General features: G+C 47.8%; 1 protein-coding gene across 6 annotated transcripts in view; it reads right to left on the reverse strand.

Annotated features, from left to right (window-relative positions):
* GK (glycerol kinase) overlaps positions 1 to 4,281 on the reverse strand; it is a 58,584-nt gene extending 54,303 nt beyond the window's left edge. For 2 of the 6 annotated variants that reach the window (XM_053309560.1, XM_053309559.1), the window contains exon 1: positions 4,061 to 4,276. In XM_053309560.1, the coding sequence (XP_053165535.1) occupies positions 4,061 to 4,138 (78 nt within the window). In that variant the 5' untranslated portion in view covers positions 4,139 to 4,276. Of the gene's footprint in view, positions 1 to 1,090; positions 1,226 to 4,060 lie in introns of all 6 variants that reach the window. The other 4 variants (XM_053309558.1, XM_053309557.1, XM_053309555.1 and 1 more) reach the window with 4 other exon arrangements.
* Between the last annotated feature and the right edge of the window lie 12,715 nt (positions 4,282 to 16,996).

Consider the following 16,996-nt stretch of genomic DNA (forward strand, 5'->3'; position numbering starts at 1 on the left):
GTAATGTTCAAGATTAATTCGGGGAAAAGCAGAATCAGTTGTGTACTGGTCCTGATAGCTCGCAGGGACTTCAAAGTAAATCTAGCTGATATTTTATTTATTTATTTATTTATTTATTTTTACATTTATATCCCTCTCTTCCTCCAAGGAGCTCAGAGCAGTGTACTACATACTTGAGTTTCTCTTTCACAACAACCCTGTGAAGTAGGTTACGCTGAGAGAGAAGTGACTGGCCCAGAGTCACCCAGCTAGTATCGTGGCTGAATGGGGATTTGAACTCGGGTCTTCCTGGTCCTAGTCCAGCCTCCATTCAGGAGGGGATGTGAGCTAAACATCATGTGTATAAAAGCTCCAAGTGCCTAAAAGCTCCAAGTGCCAGATCTTCCATGAAGCTCTGTTGGCTCGGGGAAGGGGGGGCGTTGCTGGGGTAGAAGGAAAGGTAAGTGAAGAGGCTATTTAAAGCACCACAGACAAAGTTCAGAGCTGGTTTTTCACTGAAAGCATTTAACACAGCTCACTCATGACTGGAGAAATACATTAATATCTAGTGATAATCAGCAAGACGTTGTGCTCTAGAAAGGAGTTAACATACAAAAGTTGAGGTGATATTTCACTGTATATTTCAGAAACAGCTTTTGAATTCTAATCATCTGCTTTATATCCTGATCCTATGCTTATCTGGAGATATTGTCATGCTCACTAGGATTATTTTCAAGTAAATATGCATAGGATTGCAACGGTAAACTTGGATTAAGTAGATGCCCTGAAACTTTGCATGTGTGTGTATGAAAGAAGGACAACAATAGTTTCTGCATGACACCAGATATCTGACATCACAGTCTTCAACACCAAAACCCAAGAAGCACTAAAGGTCTGACAGTGCAACTGCATGCAGTGTGTATTGATTTCTGGATTATGTAGGAGCACTGGTTTCTCAGGGACACTTCCACGTTGCAATTTCCTATGCTGCAATTCAGCACTTAGTACAGAACTGGTTATGTAAGAAAGGGATTACATTTCAAGTTGTTACCAGATTGTATGCTTTTGTTGCTTTCCCAGTGAGCAAGCACTACATCACTCATTAACCCACCAGTTTCCAGCTACTACTGCCACCACTGTTGCCGTAGGAGGAGGCTCCATCCCTGTAATCTGGGCCACCAGAAAGAGAAAGGGTTGATCCAGCACTGTTACAGCCAAGGGTAATTAGCCTGCAGTCAACTTCTACCTACAGTAGATGCAGAGAAAGGCAGGGGAATGGATGCTGGATGGAGAAGTAAGCAAGCTGCAGTGGATATAGATGAAGTTTCAATTAACAGATACAAGACTAGTTCTACAATAATACTAGGGAAACCAGACTCCCTATGAATTCAGGTAATCTAGGGAGACCCGACTGTAACTAGGATCTTTCACCTAAGATGGAGAAGCAAACCACAAATGGTAGATTTAAAACAAGGAACTAGTTTATTGCTTTACAAAATCTGAATTTCCACCCAAAGTAAATCACATAACACAAGATGAGGAAACTTACATTCCAAAATAAAACGAAGAGATTTAAATTCAATATATCAACTCAATGTAACGGTTGAGTTGCCTATTACAGTTCCTATTTCATTGTCAAGCATGTACACACCCACACCCTGAATTCCTTAGCTTATCTTACTAACTAAAAATGTCAAATTAGCTAGCTATATTAAGACAATCTTATCCCAATGCTTCATTATTTTCCACTAAAGTATTAGCCAGACACAGTAAAAAATCAACGTCCACATTTATCAGAAGGTTGAGGGGTCATACTTCACGTGTACAGTACACACATCTTGCAGGTAGGATAGTAGAACTTTCTGGGCATTTGAGAATCTTTATTTTATAGACTAATCAGAGCCCGGGTGGGGTGACCTTCCTAACTGGTCCAAGATTACACTGGCCGACATACCACACACAGAACCGTACCCCCACCGGGAATGACAAGATAGTGAAGCTATTCACATGCACACCAAAAACGATCCTGGAGGTGCCTTGGTGGCAAACCCACCTAGGCAGCCACCCTCCAAACGAGGTTAGGAGAGCGAGCGCTCTCCTAACCCCGTTTCCGTGATCATCCGCCAGCAGCCACAGCTGGCAAACTGAAGAGATCCCAGGCAGCTTCAGGGAGGGGAGGGTTTTTTTTATTTAAATCAACCAGCTCACAAGCTACTAGTTTGCTTACACTAAGTCACTTAATCGGGCTTCCCCTTAGCCCGATATGCACAAAGATTAAAGACATGAGAATGGTCCCCACAGAAAGGTAACTTGAGTAGGTGCATTACTGACTTGCACGGTGCATTATTGGAGCTCCAGCGGGTGGGGTGGGACAGGGTGATGCGTCCCAGCACCCTGGCCTTCCAAGCTACCGGCAGCAGCCGGTAGTAGTCTCGGTGAGCGATCAGCTCGCCCAAGAGGACACTGTCGATAGTCTGTGGGGAGGTAAGCTATTTAGGGCTTCCTCCTTGCTAACTTTCTTGCCCTTTCTCACTGCTTGTGAGAAAGGGCTCAGTGTCGCAATTTCAATTGCACAATTTTAGGGGGCATGAGGCAGTGTAGGCATGAGTGCATTGCAACACTTTCTCTTCAATCTATGGTTCATTGAGCAAAATGCCACGATCTCCTTTCCCCTTTCCAGTCCAAGTGTTTCATAACAGAGTATGTGAAGTCTTCAGATCTGCTGCATATTCTGCTAATATATGGCCCATCCATTCTCTTTCTGGTGCCTTATTTCCCTTAACATACATGGCTTCTACTTGTTGTGAAATAACTTATTTACTTATCTCTTGAATTCAAGGCAACTTGCATGATCCGCTAACAGAGCAAAGAGACATCTTTTAAAGTGGTGATTCTCTTATATTTAGCAGGGGGAGAGCAACTGGATCTATAGTATGTATTTCAAAACAGCATCACACCATATAAGATCCAAAGCATGCTTCCTTTTGCTGGCTTAAGCAGGTGCTTGTCCTAATAGAAATCCCCTTGTCAGCTCAATACTTTGTTTTTCTATTCCCCTAATTTGGTATTTTTCATGGTTTCTCTGTGGGCCTTCCAGTCATTTTGTCAAGGGAGCAACACCCTGGCTACCAGTCATTATTCTGGCATGGCTCAGGAAATCCACTAGTCTACTTGTCTGTGACGATGAATACAAAGGAAAATTATGCCACATGAGTGAAGATGAAAAATTCCTGACAAGTAATGTACCAACACAGTTCAACAAGTAAAATGTTTTGTCTGGCTGGTAAACAGAGCCAACATTTCTTGACCCCTAACTCATGGATAGCACAATGCACTGGTGATATGTGGCTTACAGGGATCAGAATTACCAAAAGCACAGGATAAGTCTTTAACACTTGCCTCTGATCCCATACTCTAAAGCCAAGAATGGGGGTGAAGCCCTCATTATTGCAACTCCCTTGAGATCCAAACAGCAGCACAAGAAAAGAAACTCCAGTTTCTACAGCGGGAGGGTGAGAACCCTTCAAGACTCTGTGCCCGCCTGTCACTTCAGGAGAACGACTCTCTCTTCCCCACAACAATGGAGTGCACAAAACCCTCCTCAGTCGGCATAGTCATCAGCAACAATAGACAAACGGGAGGTGAAGGAAGCATGTATCTCTCGCACGGCTTAAGTTGTAGAAAACGTAGCAATGGGACTCGAGTCTGTATGGAAACACTACTCTCCGATACAGAAGAGAGCCCCTGGAGGAGAAGAGGCGACCTCTAAGGAGGAAAATCCACCCGCTCAGGGGCACGTTTTTCACCTGTTCTTACTTCACGGTTTCCAGGGTGGCATTAGAACCAGTTGCTAGGGGCGAGCCCGGACACAACTCAAGCCCTATACGCTGGGCAAGAGGCTGCCCGGCAGATGACCAGACCAGCTGAACTCAGCTCAGCCTTTCCTTCCTTGGCGGACACACCTCGTGTCTGCTGCTGCCCTCCCCTCTCCCCTCTCCCAGGGTAACCTCAACCGGTTGTGTCTTGTCTCCCCCCCAACTCTGGGAGCCTCTGCTCCCCGTGCCCGACAGGTCGCGCTTACCAGAAAGCGCGTGGAGCTGGTCCCTTGGTCGATAGACCCCACCAGTGGGCCCATCGCTCCCCCTTTGGCCGCTGACATAGAGGGGCTCTGTCCGCGCGACCCTGGCCAGCGAGGAGAACGCGTGTGTGTGCGCGCGCAAGGCAGAAATGCCTGACCCTCTCCAGCCGGCACTCTGTACGGCGACGCGTGGTTTCCCAGACCACAAGCTGAAGGCGGAGAAGAGGGCGCTACCGCTCGGCCACCAATCAGCGCGCGGGAGAGAGACAGGGGGCGGAGCTTCCTACGAGCCACAGGAAATAGGACAAAGGTTCGGGAGGGGGTGGGGCTAGGCCGCGCCTGAGTAATCGAGTCACGTGTGGCGGCTCTCTCTAACGCCACTGGAACCCCCGAGCAGCTGCCGTCTCGTGTCAGGTGCTCTCCACTGTTGCTGTCACAGACTGTGGAGCCTTGAGAAAAGGAGGAGGAGAAGGAAGGCGGTGGCGGCCGCCGCAAATAATAGATGATGGTGATGATGCAGGAGGCTGGTGTGGTGCACCTGCTTTCTCTAGTCTTGGCAAGTTAAACGTCCTCCGGGCGTCTTCTGCTGCATAAGGCACTGGTGTAACTGGCTCCTATTGCCTCCCCCTTGCAACTGTATGCCTCAAAACCGCCCAGAGAAGAAAGTTTGGGGCGGTGTACAAATTTGACAAACAAACAAACATGGAGGTTCTTCATAGCCATCAGGATTAATAGCTAGTTCAGAAATATATTTCTCTTCAATTTTCCTAATTGCTTTTTAAAGCCATTTACTGTTCTTGGGAGGTTTATTTTATTGTAATTTGATTTGTTTGCTTTATTTTATTGGTATTCGGTATAGGGGTCTTTGTTGGCAGGAAGATGGTAAATAATTATATAAATAAATTGACTGTCACCAGCTCAGTTTGTGGCAGTGAATTCCACGAATTAATTATGGATTGAACAAAGTATTACTTTATCCTCTCATGCCTGAATCTCCAATCAATTCCACTTTATGATCCCAAGTTCTAATATTATTTGTAAGAGAGAAAATCTCTCTACCTATTTTCTCCACACCATGCACCCTTATGAGGTCAAATTTCTTCCTACATGGGTGTCAACCCACATCACACAGTAAAGTAGTATCAGAGAAACAGGGGAAAAAACATAGTTTCTGAAGCAAGTTTATAGGGCTGATTTCTATATTTTGAGGTACAGAGTGCCATCCTGCCAGTGTTCAGATAGCTCATGTCACAGAGATGAATACTACAATCCAATGCATGCTAATTCAGAAGTAAGTTCAACTATGTACATGGGCTCACTTGCAGCTAAGTGTGCACAGGACTGCAGCAGTCCTATACGCATTTACCAGGAGTAAGTCCATTGGACTTACTGAGACTTTCTTTTATTTCACAACTGCAACTTTATGCTCATGTATATGGGAGTAAGTCCTATAAATTTTACATCTGAATAAGTATGCATTGAGTCATGATGTAAATTCTGAAAACTAATTTCTAAAAATGCAGGGACAACCCATCCCCAGATTTAATCATTGCAGGTGGCTGACATTATTCTTGGGGTTCTGTTCTCGCCTATAGGTGTGAATACCAAAACTGTGAATAACAAAATCTTGAATCAATGGGAATGTGGAGTGGGCTAGGTTCCTTGAGTTTATAAGGTCCACAAAAGCAGAAATAAAGGGAACTAGCTGAACCCGCACAGAACATCTGTGCAGTAGTTCACTTCCTTTTGGGGGTTAGTTGGGAGAATTTGTTTGGCTGGTCCTCCCACAGCTCTCTCACTCGCTCTGTCCCTCCCCAACAGCTCTCTCACTCCCTCTGCCCCCCCACACCGCCTCTCTCGCTCGCGCTGTTGCTCCCCCCGCGCCTCTCTCTCGCTCGCGCTGTCGCTCCCCCACGCCTCTCTCGCTCGCGCTGTCGCTCCCCCCGCGCCTCTCTCGCTCGCACTGTCGCCCCCGCGCCTCTCTCGCTCGCGCTGTCACCCCCGCGCCTCGCTCGCTCGCGCAGTCGTTCACCGCGCCTCGCTCGCTCACGCTGTCGCTCCCCCGCGCCTCGCTCGCTCCCACTGTCGCTCCCCCGCGCCTCTCGCTCGCGCTGTCGCTCCCCCGCGCCTCTCTCGCTCGTGCTGTCGCTCCCCCACGCCTCTCTCGCTCGCGCTGTCGCTCCCCCGCGCCTCTCTTGCTCATGCTGTTTCTCTCCCCCGCGCCTCTCGCTCGCTCTGTCTCCCCCTCCCCGCGCACTTCTCTCGCTCGCTCTGTCTCTCCCTACGTGCCTCTCTCGCTCGCTCTCTCTCCCCCCGCGCACTTCTCTCGCTCGCTCTGTCTCTCCCTACGTGCCTCTCTCGCTCGCTCTCTCTCTCCCCCCGCGCGCCTCTCTCGCTTGCGCTGTCGCTCCCCTGCGCGCCTCTCTCGCTCGCCCTGTCGCTCCCCGCGCGCCTCTCTCGCTTGCCCTGTCGCTCCCCCGCGCGCCTCTCTCGCTCTCCCTGTCGCTCCCCCGCGCGCCTCTCTCGCTCACCCTGTCACTCCCGTGCTCCTCTCTCGCTCTCCCTGTCGCTCCCCCGCGCGCCTCTCTCGCTCACCCTGTCACTCCCGTGCTCCTCTCTCGCTCGCGCTGTCTCTCCCCCGCGCCTCTCTTGCTCACGCTGTCGCTCCCCCCGCGCCTCTCTCGCTCGCGCTGTCGCTCCCCCACGCGAATTCTGTGTATTCTTTAAAATGTCCGAACACATCAGCAGAAAGTAATTAGGTATACTAATCCCTGTTCCAAAATCTGTTACTCCCCTCTCTTCCTGTTCTCTTTAAAATCTAAAGCTGTTCTCTAAGACCATCTCACTGGTCAGCACTGAGTGGATTTAATTTGGATATCAAGCCAAAATGCCTCTTCGTGAGCTTCAATTTAGCTTTATTGATATTATCAGCCTGCTTAGTTGTGCTCATTATTGTGTTGTTTGCTAACCAAGATTTTCTTGCTGTACCCCTAAAATCCTAAATAAACTTGATTGCATTTGACTTCAATTCTCTGTCAGTCATTTCCAAGACTGAGGCTTTGCACAAATGTATTATGTAATGAACTACTTTCTCTAGAATTGCTGATTCCCCACACAAGCCCAAAAGTTAGTCGGGGTGGTTTGCCAATACCTCAAGAGCAGTTTCATTAACATTGATGCCTAAAAGATAGTGGAGTTGTCACCAAACAAATATTTAAGAACATAAGAACAGCCCCTCTGGTTCAGGCCCAGGGCCTATCCATTACAGCCAGAGGCGTATCTAGGGAAAATAGCGCCTAGGGCAAACACTGAAATTGCGCCCCCTGTCCAAGCATCTGACACCCATCTTTGAGATAACTTTACCATAATATCAGCTGAAAAATACAAGTCAGGCTCGTTAATCTTTTAATCTTTCAAAAACTATTTTAGCAGTGGACTTAGCCAGACCAAAAAATGCTGGAAAACTACAAATTTCCGTATGCTGGGGCTCATGAAATACCCAAATACTATGTGGAGGTGTACTTGGAAAACTAAACAGAAGTGCCTGTCTAATTCTCTACTATGTATTGTAGCATCACCATTACATAAGTTTTAAAAATAAATGGAGAATGTGACTTTTCCCAGATACTCTGAAAATAATTAAAGGATATGCAGAGTAACTGTGTCACTGCTTGAAATATATTCTAGTCTTTCAGAAAGACAGTTAAAATGAGAGAAAGAGAGCAAGAAACTCCCAGTGAGTCTTAATACTAAGGATTTCACACTGATTCAAAGAAAATTCACCATTAATAGCCATATTATTAAGACATCACATTTAACTCACTTATCACAAGAAGCAAAGTAAGAGCAAATGAATACAATCCTAGCTCATAAACATCAGCTCAGTATTCACAAGCCCTGATTCTCTGTACATAGTGCCAATCTGAATATGTGTACAGTGACTTATATTATACTAGCTGACCCGTGCGGCCGCCGCCGCCCTGCGGGGGCCGAGTGCAGCTGCCGCCGCCTCGCCTCCGCAGCCGGGCCCGGCCAGTCCCGCCGCCTCGCCTCCGCGGCCCGGCCAGTCCCGCCACCTCGCTTTCGCGGCCGGGCCCGGCCAGGCTACCTCTCTCTCTCCTCCCGCCCCCGTCTCCGGCGGGGCAGAGTGCGGCCGCCGCCGCCAGCGGGCCTGGCCAGCCCCAGAGTGCCGCCGCCGATGCCGCGGCCAGCCCCAGAGTGCCGCCATCAGGCCCGCCGCCTTGCCTCCGCGGCCGGGCCCGGCCCCGCCGCCTCGCTGGGCCCCGCCGCCTTGCCAGGCCCGCCGCTCGCTGGGCCCCGCCACCACGGCCTGGCCCGCCGCCATCGCTCTGGGCCCGCCGCCTCGCCCCGTCTCACGGCCGGGGCCGCCGCCACCTTGCTGGGCCCACCGCCTCGCTGGGCTCCGCCGCCGCGGCCCTAGGCCCACCGCCTTGCCTCCGCAGCTGCCCAGCAAGCGAATTCTCCTGGGTGTGCTGCCAGCCAATCAGGCGCCCCCTGCAGCCCAGCCAATCAGCTGGGCTGCCGGGACGCATTTCTCCTGGGCACACCCAGGAGAATTATATATATAGATATTATTATTTTTTTACCTGTAGCCCCTTCGGGGGGCTTCTTAAAGGCTGGGGGGTTTGCAAAGGTTCCTCCTCCCCCCACTGGCCTTTACGGCCTCGCAGGGACCATTTGAGCATGTGCAGTGGCCATTTTTAAAAATCTTTTTTTAAAAATGGCCACTGAAAACAAAATGGCCACTGCACATGCTCAAATGACCTTTGTAAGGCTTGGAATGACCTAGGGCCTCACAGAGGCCATTTGAGCATGCACGGTGGCCATTTTGTTTTTGGCAGCCTTTTTTTTTTTTTTAAAATTAATTTTACAAAATGGCACCCCCCTTCAAGTGGCGCCCAGGGCATGTGCCCTGCCTGACCTACCCCTAGATACGCCCCTGATTCCAGCATCCTGTTTCACACAATGCCCCACCAGATGTCTCTGTGAAGCCCACAGGCAAGAGGTGAGGGCATGCCCTCTCTTCTGCTGTTATTCACCTGCAGCTGGTATTTAGAAGAATCTTGTGTCTGAGGCTGGAGATGGCCTAGAGCTCTAATATAGACTAATAGCCACCAAACTAGTAGCCATTGATAGACCTCCATGAATTTGTCTGAGCCCCTGGTGGTGCAGTGGTAAAACTGCCGCCCTGTAACCAGAAGGTTACAAGTTTGATCCTGACCAGGGGCTCAAGGTTGACTCAGCCTTCCATCCTTCCGAGGTCGGTAAAATGAGTACCCAGAATGTTGGGGGCAATATGCTAAATCACTGTAAACCGCTTAGAGAGCTCCGGCTATAGAGCGGTATATAAATGTAAGTGCTATTGCTATTGCTATTGCTTTTAAAGCCATCCAAGCTAGTGGCTATCACCACATCCCGTGGCAGAGAATTCCATAGATTAATGATGTGCTGTGTGAAAAAATACTTCCTTTTGTTGGTCCTAAATTTCCTAGCCTACAGTTTCATGGTATGATGATCCCTTTTGTTTTTTTAAATGTTTTGAGAGAGGGAGAAAAATTTATCTCTTGCACTCTTTCTACTCCCAGCATAATTTTGTTGTTGTGCTGTCGAGTCAGTGTCAACTCCTGGCAATCACAGGACCATGTGGTTTTCTTTGGTAGAATACAGGATGGATTTACCATTGCCATATCCCGTGCAGTATGAGATGATGCCTCGGCACCTTCCTAAATCACTGCTGCCTGATAGAGGAGTTTCCAGTATTATGGGAAACACACTAGCGCGGATTCGAACCAATAGCCTCCTGCTCTCTAGGCAAGTTACTTCCTCACTGTGTTATAATGTCTCCCTGTTGTTGTCCCTTTTCCAAACTAAAAAGCCTTGACTTCCGGCCTCTGACCATCTTGGTTGCCCGCTTCTGCACCTTTTCCAGTTCTACAATGTTCTTCTTAAGATACGGTGATCAGAACTGTACGGAATACTCAAAATGTGGCTGCACCATAGATTTGTATAAGGGCATTATAATAGCATTTTTATTTTCAGTCCCCTTCCTAATGATCCCTAGCATGGAATGTACCTTTTCCACAGCTGCCTGCCGCACACTGAGTCAACACTTTCAACGAGCTGTCCACCACTACCCTGAGATCTCTCTCCTGGTCAGTCACTAACAACACAGCTTGTCTTGAGGAGGAAGAAAGCAACAAGCTTGTAGCAACATTTCCACAGCAAGGATATAAAATAAATAAATCACCAAGAAAACAAGAGGGGGAGGAGAAGCTAGGACTGCTAGGGCTGGAAATCCCCTAGGGTTGGATTTTTTGCCGGCTGGCAGTGTTTGTGTCCTTGCCAGAGGAGAAGCCTGAGTGGGGATTCATTCATTCCAGGTGAGGTCTCCAGCTTGTGGGAGGCCCCACATTCCTGAGTTGAGTCAGTTAGTCTGCTGGTGTTGAATACAAGGCTCGGACCAGAGGAGCTTTGTTCCCAGGAGCTTTCCTAACAGGAGTTTGCAAACAGATAACAAAGGAGTTTTGCCGGAGATTGGTGGGGAAAGCTGTGGGGAGACACACAAGGCGAGAATAAGGTGAGGACTACCCAAGCATTGTAATTTTCTAGGAGGACAAAACTAAAAATCATTAATTAGCTAACAACCAATTAGCTGACAACAAAAAAAATTAAGGTTTTAATTTGTAGATGATTTTTAAATTTTTTAATTGTTTTAAGTTTTTGTATATATTTTAACTTATTTTATGCTATTGTTAACTGCCCAGAGATGAAAGTTTGGGGCGGTGTACAAATTTGATGAATAAATGAATAAATAAAATAAAATAACTGTACCCAGTACCTAGCTTCAATATACTATATACTAAAATAAATACTAAATAGCCATATACTAAATAGCCAATAAAACTAGTTATGAAGGTAGAATGCCAGCAGGGGAGGGGCTGCTTCCCAGTGTATTACACAGAATGTTGCATGTATGACTATCTGCCTGAGTGGCAGGAGTCATGGGTGTGCGCTCAGTGCAAAGAGCTCTTGGCTCTCAGGGAACAGGTTCGTTCCCTTGAAGCCAAGGTGGCTAATGGAGAAGCTCAGGGAGGCAGAGAGGTGTGTGGATGAAACCCTCAGAGAAGTGGTAGAGGCATCCCACTCCTATGCTGACGGAACTTCTGCTGTCATGGAGAATGAGAGTCTCAGGGAAGTAGGAAATCTGTCTGAGAAAGAGGGAAATACTCCCTTATCAGAGACCCCTTTCTTGAGTGATGCGCCCATATCCTCTCGCACAGAGGATATGCCTCCAGGGAGTGGGGGCCTCCTAATTAGGCGTGTGTCCGAACCGGTCCGGCGGCCATTCTATAGAATGGCCGAACTGCCGGACCGGTTCTGCCCTGGTTGGTCCAGGTCCGGGTGGGGGGGTATTGCTTTAAGGGCGGGGGGGCTTGTTTACCCCTCCCGCGCCTCTTTGCCCCCGCCAGTGGCCGTAATCTACTGTAAAATTGGGGCGCTGGAAACCAGCCGCCCCAGCCGCCGCCGCTTCCACAGCCCCCCCCGCGAGCAAATTAGAGGAAAAAAAGGCTACTGCCGGGTAGACCGGGCCTCCGGCAAAAGCTCTAGTGGATAAAGAGCTCTAGCGCGCGTGCGCACGCGCCCAAGGCCCCAGTTGGGCCGGAGGCTTCGATAAGAGAGGAGCTCTGTTCGCGAGCTCCTCTCTAAATTCTTCTAACTTGGTGAGCACTCGTGGGGGGGTGGCGGGTGGCGGGTGGGGGGGCGGCAGGGCGGCAGTAGCCCTTCCTTGTAGGCAGTAGCCTTTTCCCCCTCTAATTTGCTTGCGGGGGGGCGGCGGAAGCGGCGGTGGCTGGGGCGGCTGGTTTCCAGCGCCCCAATTTTACAGTAGATTACGGCCACTGGCGGGGGCAAAGAGGCGCGGGAGGGGTAAACAAGCCCTCCCCGCCCTAAAAGATAGGCTCCCCTTTGGTGCTGGTCCGGACTGCTCCGGACCATGCACATCACTACTCCTAATAGTGGGTGATTTGATCATTAGGGGCATAGAGAGATGGGTCTGTGACCTGCATGTAGACCGCACAGTTACTTGCCTTCCTGGTGCGAAGGTTGCGGATGTCACGCTGCATCTAAGTACGCTTTTGGGCAGTGCTGGGGAGAAGTCAGCTGTCTTGGTGCATGTTGGAACCAACAATGTTTGGAAATGCAGTCGGGAGGTCCTAGAAGCAGAGTTGGGTAGGAGTGACCATAGTTTGATCCAGTTGAGCATATATATGAGTGGAAAAATGTCAAGGAAGTCCAACACAGATGCATTGAACTTCAGAAGAGGAAACTTCTCAAAAATGAGGGGACTGGTAAGAAAGACATTGAAAGGGAAATTCAGGAGAGTCAAATCACTCCAGAAAGCATGGAACTATTTAAAACCACAGTACTAGAAGCTCAGTTGGAATGTATACCAAGAAGGAGAGGAGAGCTGGTCTTGTGGCAGCAAGCATGACTTGTCCCCTTAGCTAAGCAGGCTCCACCCAGGTTGCATATGAAAGGGAGACTAGAAGTGTGAGCACTTCTAGTATAGGAGAGGAGAGCTGGTCTTGTGGTAGCAAGCATGACTTGTCCCCTTAGCTAAGCAGGGTCTGCCCTGGTTGCATATGAAAGGGAGACTTGATGTGTGAGCACTGTAAGATATTCCCCTCAGGGGATGGAGATGCTCTGGAAAGAGCAAAAGGTTCCAAGTTCCTTCTCTGGCTTCTCCAAGATAGGGCTGATTGAAATTCCTGCCTGCAAACTTGGAGAAGCCACTGCCAGTCTGTGAAGATGATACTGAGCTAGATGGACCAAGGGTCTGACTCAGTATATGGCAGCTTCCTATGTTCTTATGTTCCTAAGGAGGAAAGGTACCACCAAGTTCAGGAGGATGCAAGTGTGGCTAACAAGGGATGTTAGTCAGGGATGCTATAAAAGGGAAGAAGATTTCCTTCAGAAAATGGAAGTCCTGCCCAAATGAAATGAACAGGAAGGAACATAAGCTCTGGCAAAAGAAATGCAAGGACACAATAAGGGATGCAAAGAGAGAGTTTGAGGAGCATATAGCTAGAGGTGGCAAGGGGAATAACAAAAACTTCTTTAAATATATCAGAAGTAGAAAACTTGCCAGGGAGGTGGTGGGACCCTTAGATGACCCTTAGGGTGTGAAAGGGATTATTAGGGAGGATAAGGAGATTGCAGAGAACATGAATGAGTTCTTTGCATCTGTCTTCACGCTGGAGGATACTGACCATAAACCTGCTCCAGAATTGAGTTTTTCAGGTTTAGTGGCTGAGGAACTTGGCAAATTTGAGGTGAAAAGGGAAGATGTTCTAAATTGTCTTGAAAAGCTAAAAATTAACAAATTGCCATGGCCAGATGGCATCCACCCAAGAGTTCTGAAGGAACTCAAATGTGAAATTGCCAATCTCCTAGCAAAAATATGTAACTTGTCCCTACAATCACGCTCTGTATCAGAGGCCTGGAAAGTAGCCAATGTGACTCCAGTTTTCAAGAAGGGATCCAGGGGGGATCCAGAAAATTAGAGGCCGGTGAGCTTAACTTCTGTGCCAGGTAAATTGATGGAAAGCATCCTCAAGGATAAAATTATTCAGCATATAGAAGAACAGGCCTTGTTGAAGGATAACCAGCATGGCTTCTGCAAGGGAAAGTCTTTCCTCACGAACCTTTTGGAGTTCTTTGAGAGTGTCAACAGGCATATGGATAAAGTTGATCTGGTTGACATAGTATACTTGGACTTCCAAAAAGCTTTTTATAAAGGTCCCCACCAAAGACTTGACAGTCATGGGATAAAGGGACAGGTTCATGTGTGGATCAGTAACTATTTGAAGGACAGGAAACAGAGAGTAGGAATAAATGGACAGTTTTCACAATGGAGGGAGGGAGGAAGTGGGGTCCCCTAGGGATCAGTACTGGGACCAGTGCTCATTAGCTTGTTCATAAACGATCTAGAAGTTGAGGTGATCTGCGGAGTGGCCAAATTTGCAGATGACACTAAACTTTTTAGGGTAGTGAAATCTGCAATGGATTGTGAGGAACTCCAAAAATATCTCTCCAAACTGGGGTGTGGGTGATAAAATGGCAAATGCAGTTCAATGTAAGCAAGTGTAAAGTGATGCACATTAGGGCAAAAAACACCAACTTCACATATATGCTGATGGGATCTCAGCTGTCAGTGACTGACCCGGAGAGAGATCTTCAGGTCATGGTGGACAGCTCATTGAAAGTGTCATCTCAATGTGCAGCAGCTGTGAAAAAAGCTTATTCCATGCTAATGATCATTATGGGGGGGATTGAAAATAAAAATGCTAATATTATAATGCCCTTATATAAATCTATGGTGCGGCCACATCTGGCGTACTGCGTATAGCTTTGGTCACCATATCTTAAGAAGGATATTGTAGAACTGGAAAAGGTGCAGAAGAGGGCAACCAAAATGATCAGGGGCCTGGAGAACCTTCCTTAAGAGGTTAGGCTACAGCATCTGGGGCTCTTTACCTTGGAAAAGAGGTGACTAAGGGGAGACATGATTACAGTGTATAAAATTATGCATGGAGAGGGTAGACAGAGAGAAACTTTTCTCCATCTCTCACCACACTGAAGGTTGTGAAATTTAGGACCTACAAGCGGAAGTACTTTTTCACATAGCACATAATTAATCTATGGAATCCCTTGCCATGGAATGTGGTGATGGGCACCAGTTTGAATGGCTTTAAAAGGGGCTTAGACAGATTCATGGAGGGCAGGTCTTTCAAAGGCTACTAGTCTGATGGCTGTGGACCATCTCCAGCCTCAGAGGCACAATGCCTCTCAATACCAGTTGCAGGGGAGCATGCCCTCACTTCTTGCTTGTGGGCTTTACAGAGGCATCTGGTGGGCCACTGTGTGAAACAGGATGCTGGACTAGATGGGCCTTGTGCCTGATGCAGCAGGGCTGTTCTCATGTTCTTATGTTAACTCATACCCCACCAGTGTTTATGTGAAGTTGGGGTTTTTTGCCCCCATATGCATCACTTGGATACATTGAACCACATTTTCCATTTTGTCACCCACTCACCCAGTTTGGAGAGATTCTGAGGAAGTTGATCCCTAAGTGGAGTGCTAGTGCAGGAAAAGGCCCAGTCCCTATCTGCATAACTGCTGATAGTAGGTGTGAGGACAAAGGCTTCCCTAGGTTTTGGCCACAGGCCTATTTTGGTTTCCATGGCTTTAAAACTCCATTTCGCTGAAGGCTGGCATGTATGTGCTTCCTGTACTTTTTACACCTGACCACCTGGGTAATTGTTGCCATCCTGTGAAACATTAGGATTAATGGATCAAATGGGAAGAGCTCCTTTCTTGTTTTTGTTTGCCTATTGCTATAATGACTGGATAATGGTGGAGCCATTTCCTGAAGCTGAAAGCACTTCACATCTGTGAGTAGCTCATGAAAGTCTATTAGATGGCTAGAATTTCCTTATCTTCATAGGTGAAAGTGCCTGCCAACCAAAACAACAAAGATGACAACAATGATAACAAAAATAGCAACAACCTGATTTCCCAAAGTAAAGGATTTTCTCTTTCAGGCATGCTCCTTAAGTAAGGAAAATAGGACAATCAAGTTAGTTCTTAGTTCTCTTTCAAGAAAATGAATTCAGAGGCTAATGATGCCATGCCATGTTCTTTTGTTCCTGACTGGGGCAAAGGACTAACTAAAACTATGCTTCAAGGGACTAGATTCTGAACAATCATTGTCCAGCTCTAAGATAAGTGATTCCTGATCCCATGACACCTAGATCAGGAAGTAAATATGAATGCCTTTTGGGTTTTTGTACTATTTTTTCCTAGTCTTATCCTGACCTTAAGTTGCCTGTAAACTCTGTTTCTTTATGGTAATAAACCAAGTTTTAAATCTTTTTACTATAACTTTGGATTGGAGCCAGCGTGGTGTAGTGGTTAGAGTGCTGGACTAGGACCGGGGAGACCCGAGTTCAAATCCCCATTCAGCCATGAAACTAGCTGGGTGACTCTGGGCCAGTCACTTCTCTCTCAGCCGAACCCACTTCACAGGGTTGTTGTGAGGAGAAACTCAAGTATGTAGTACTCTGGGCTCCTTGGAGGAAGAGCAGGATATAAATATAATAATAATAATAATAATAATGCTGGATTCTATACTAGGCTTGCTCTGCATGAGCACTTCTCAGTACACACTACAGAAACATTCTAATATTGTGGATTTCCCTTAGCCTCCAGTGCCAGTGAAGCTGGGATGGGGCAGCAAACAAGACACAGCCGACTCTTTCTCACTCTCCTCGCCCCCCCCGCCTCTCTCTCTCGTTTCGGCTCAGCTTTCACTTTAACTGCACAGGCTGTTCATTTGCTGGGTTGGGCTGTTCATTCATTGGATTGGAGATTTCCCAATCTGGCGCATGACCAGCCCAACCTGCAAATGCCCAACACATGCAGCTAAAGTAAAAGCTGAGGCAGGGTGAGGAGAGAGAGGCAGCTGGGGAGGATGAGGAGAGTGCGAACAAGAGGCAGTTGTACCTTGCTTGCTGTCTCACCCACCTCACTGGCACCTCATGGCTCCAGGTATCAGTATCATGCTTATGTGACTGAATATTCCCTACCTTGTGTTGGAAGTTAAAGGACTTTGCGCTGTCTCTTTGTCTCAGACAGTGGAGGACAGACTAGTGAGTCAGAGGGCTAGAGGGTCAAGACATTGGTCATCACTTCTCCACTGCTCTGATGCTATCCCTTTGATATGTAGATTGCTAATCTTAGGGACTAACTTCCTTTTCTCTCTCTCTTCCCTACCTACTCTTCTACCTTGCAACATGGCAAGCCTCTCTCCCTGCACCATGTGTGCAGAGAAGATGCAAAATCCATCTGCATCCAGCT

This window comes from Hemicordylus capensis, chromosome 3 (assembly GCF_027244095.1).
Source record: "Hemicordylus capensis ecotype Gifberg chromosome 3, rHemCap1.1.pri, whole genome shotgun sequence".
Lineage (NCBI taxonomy): Eukaryota > Metazoa > Chordata > Lepidosauria > Squamata > Cordylidae > Hemicordylus > Hemicordylus capensis.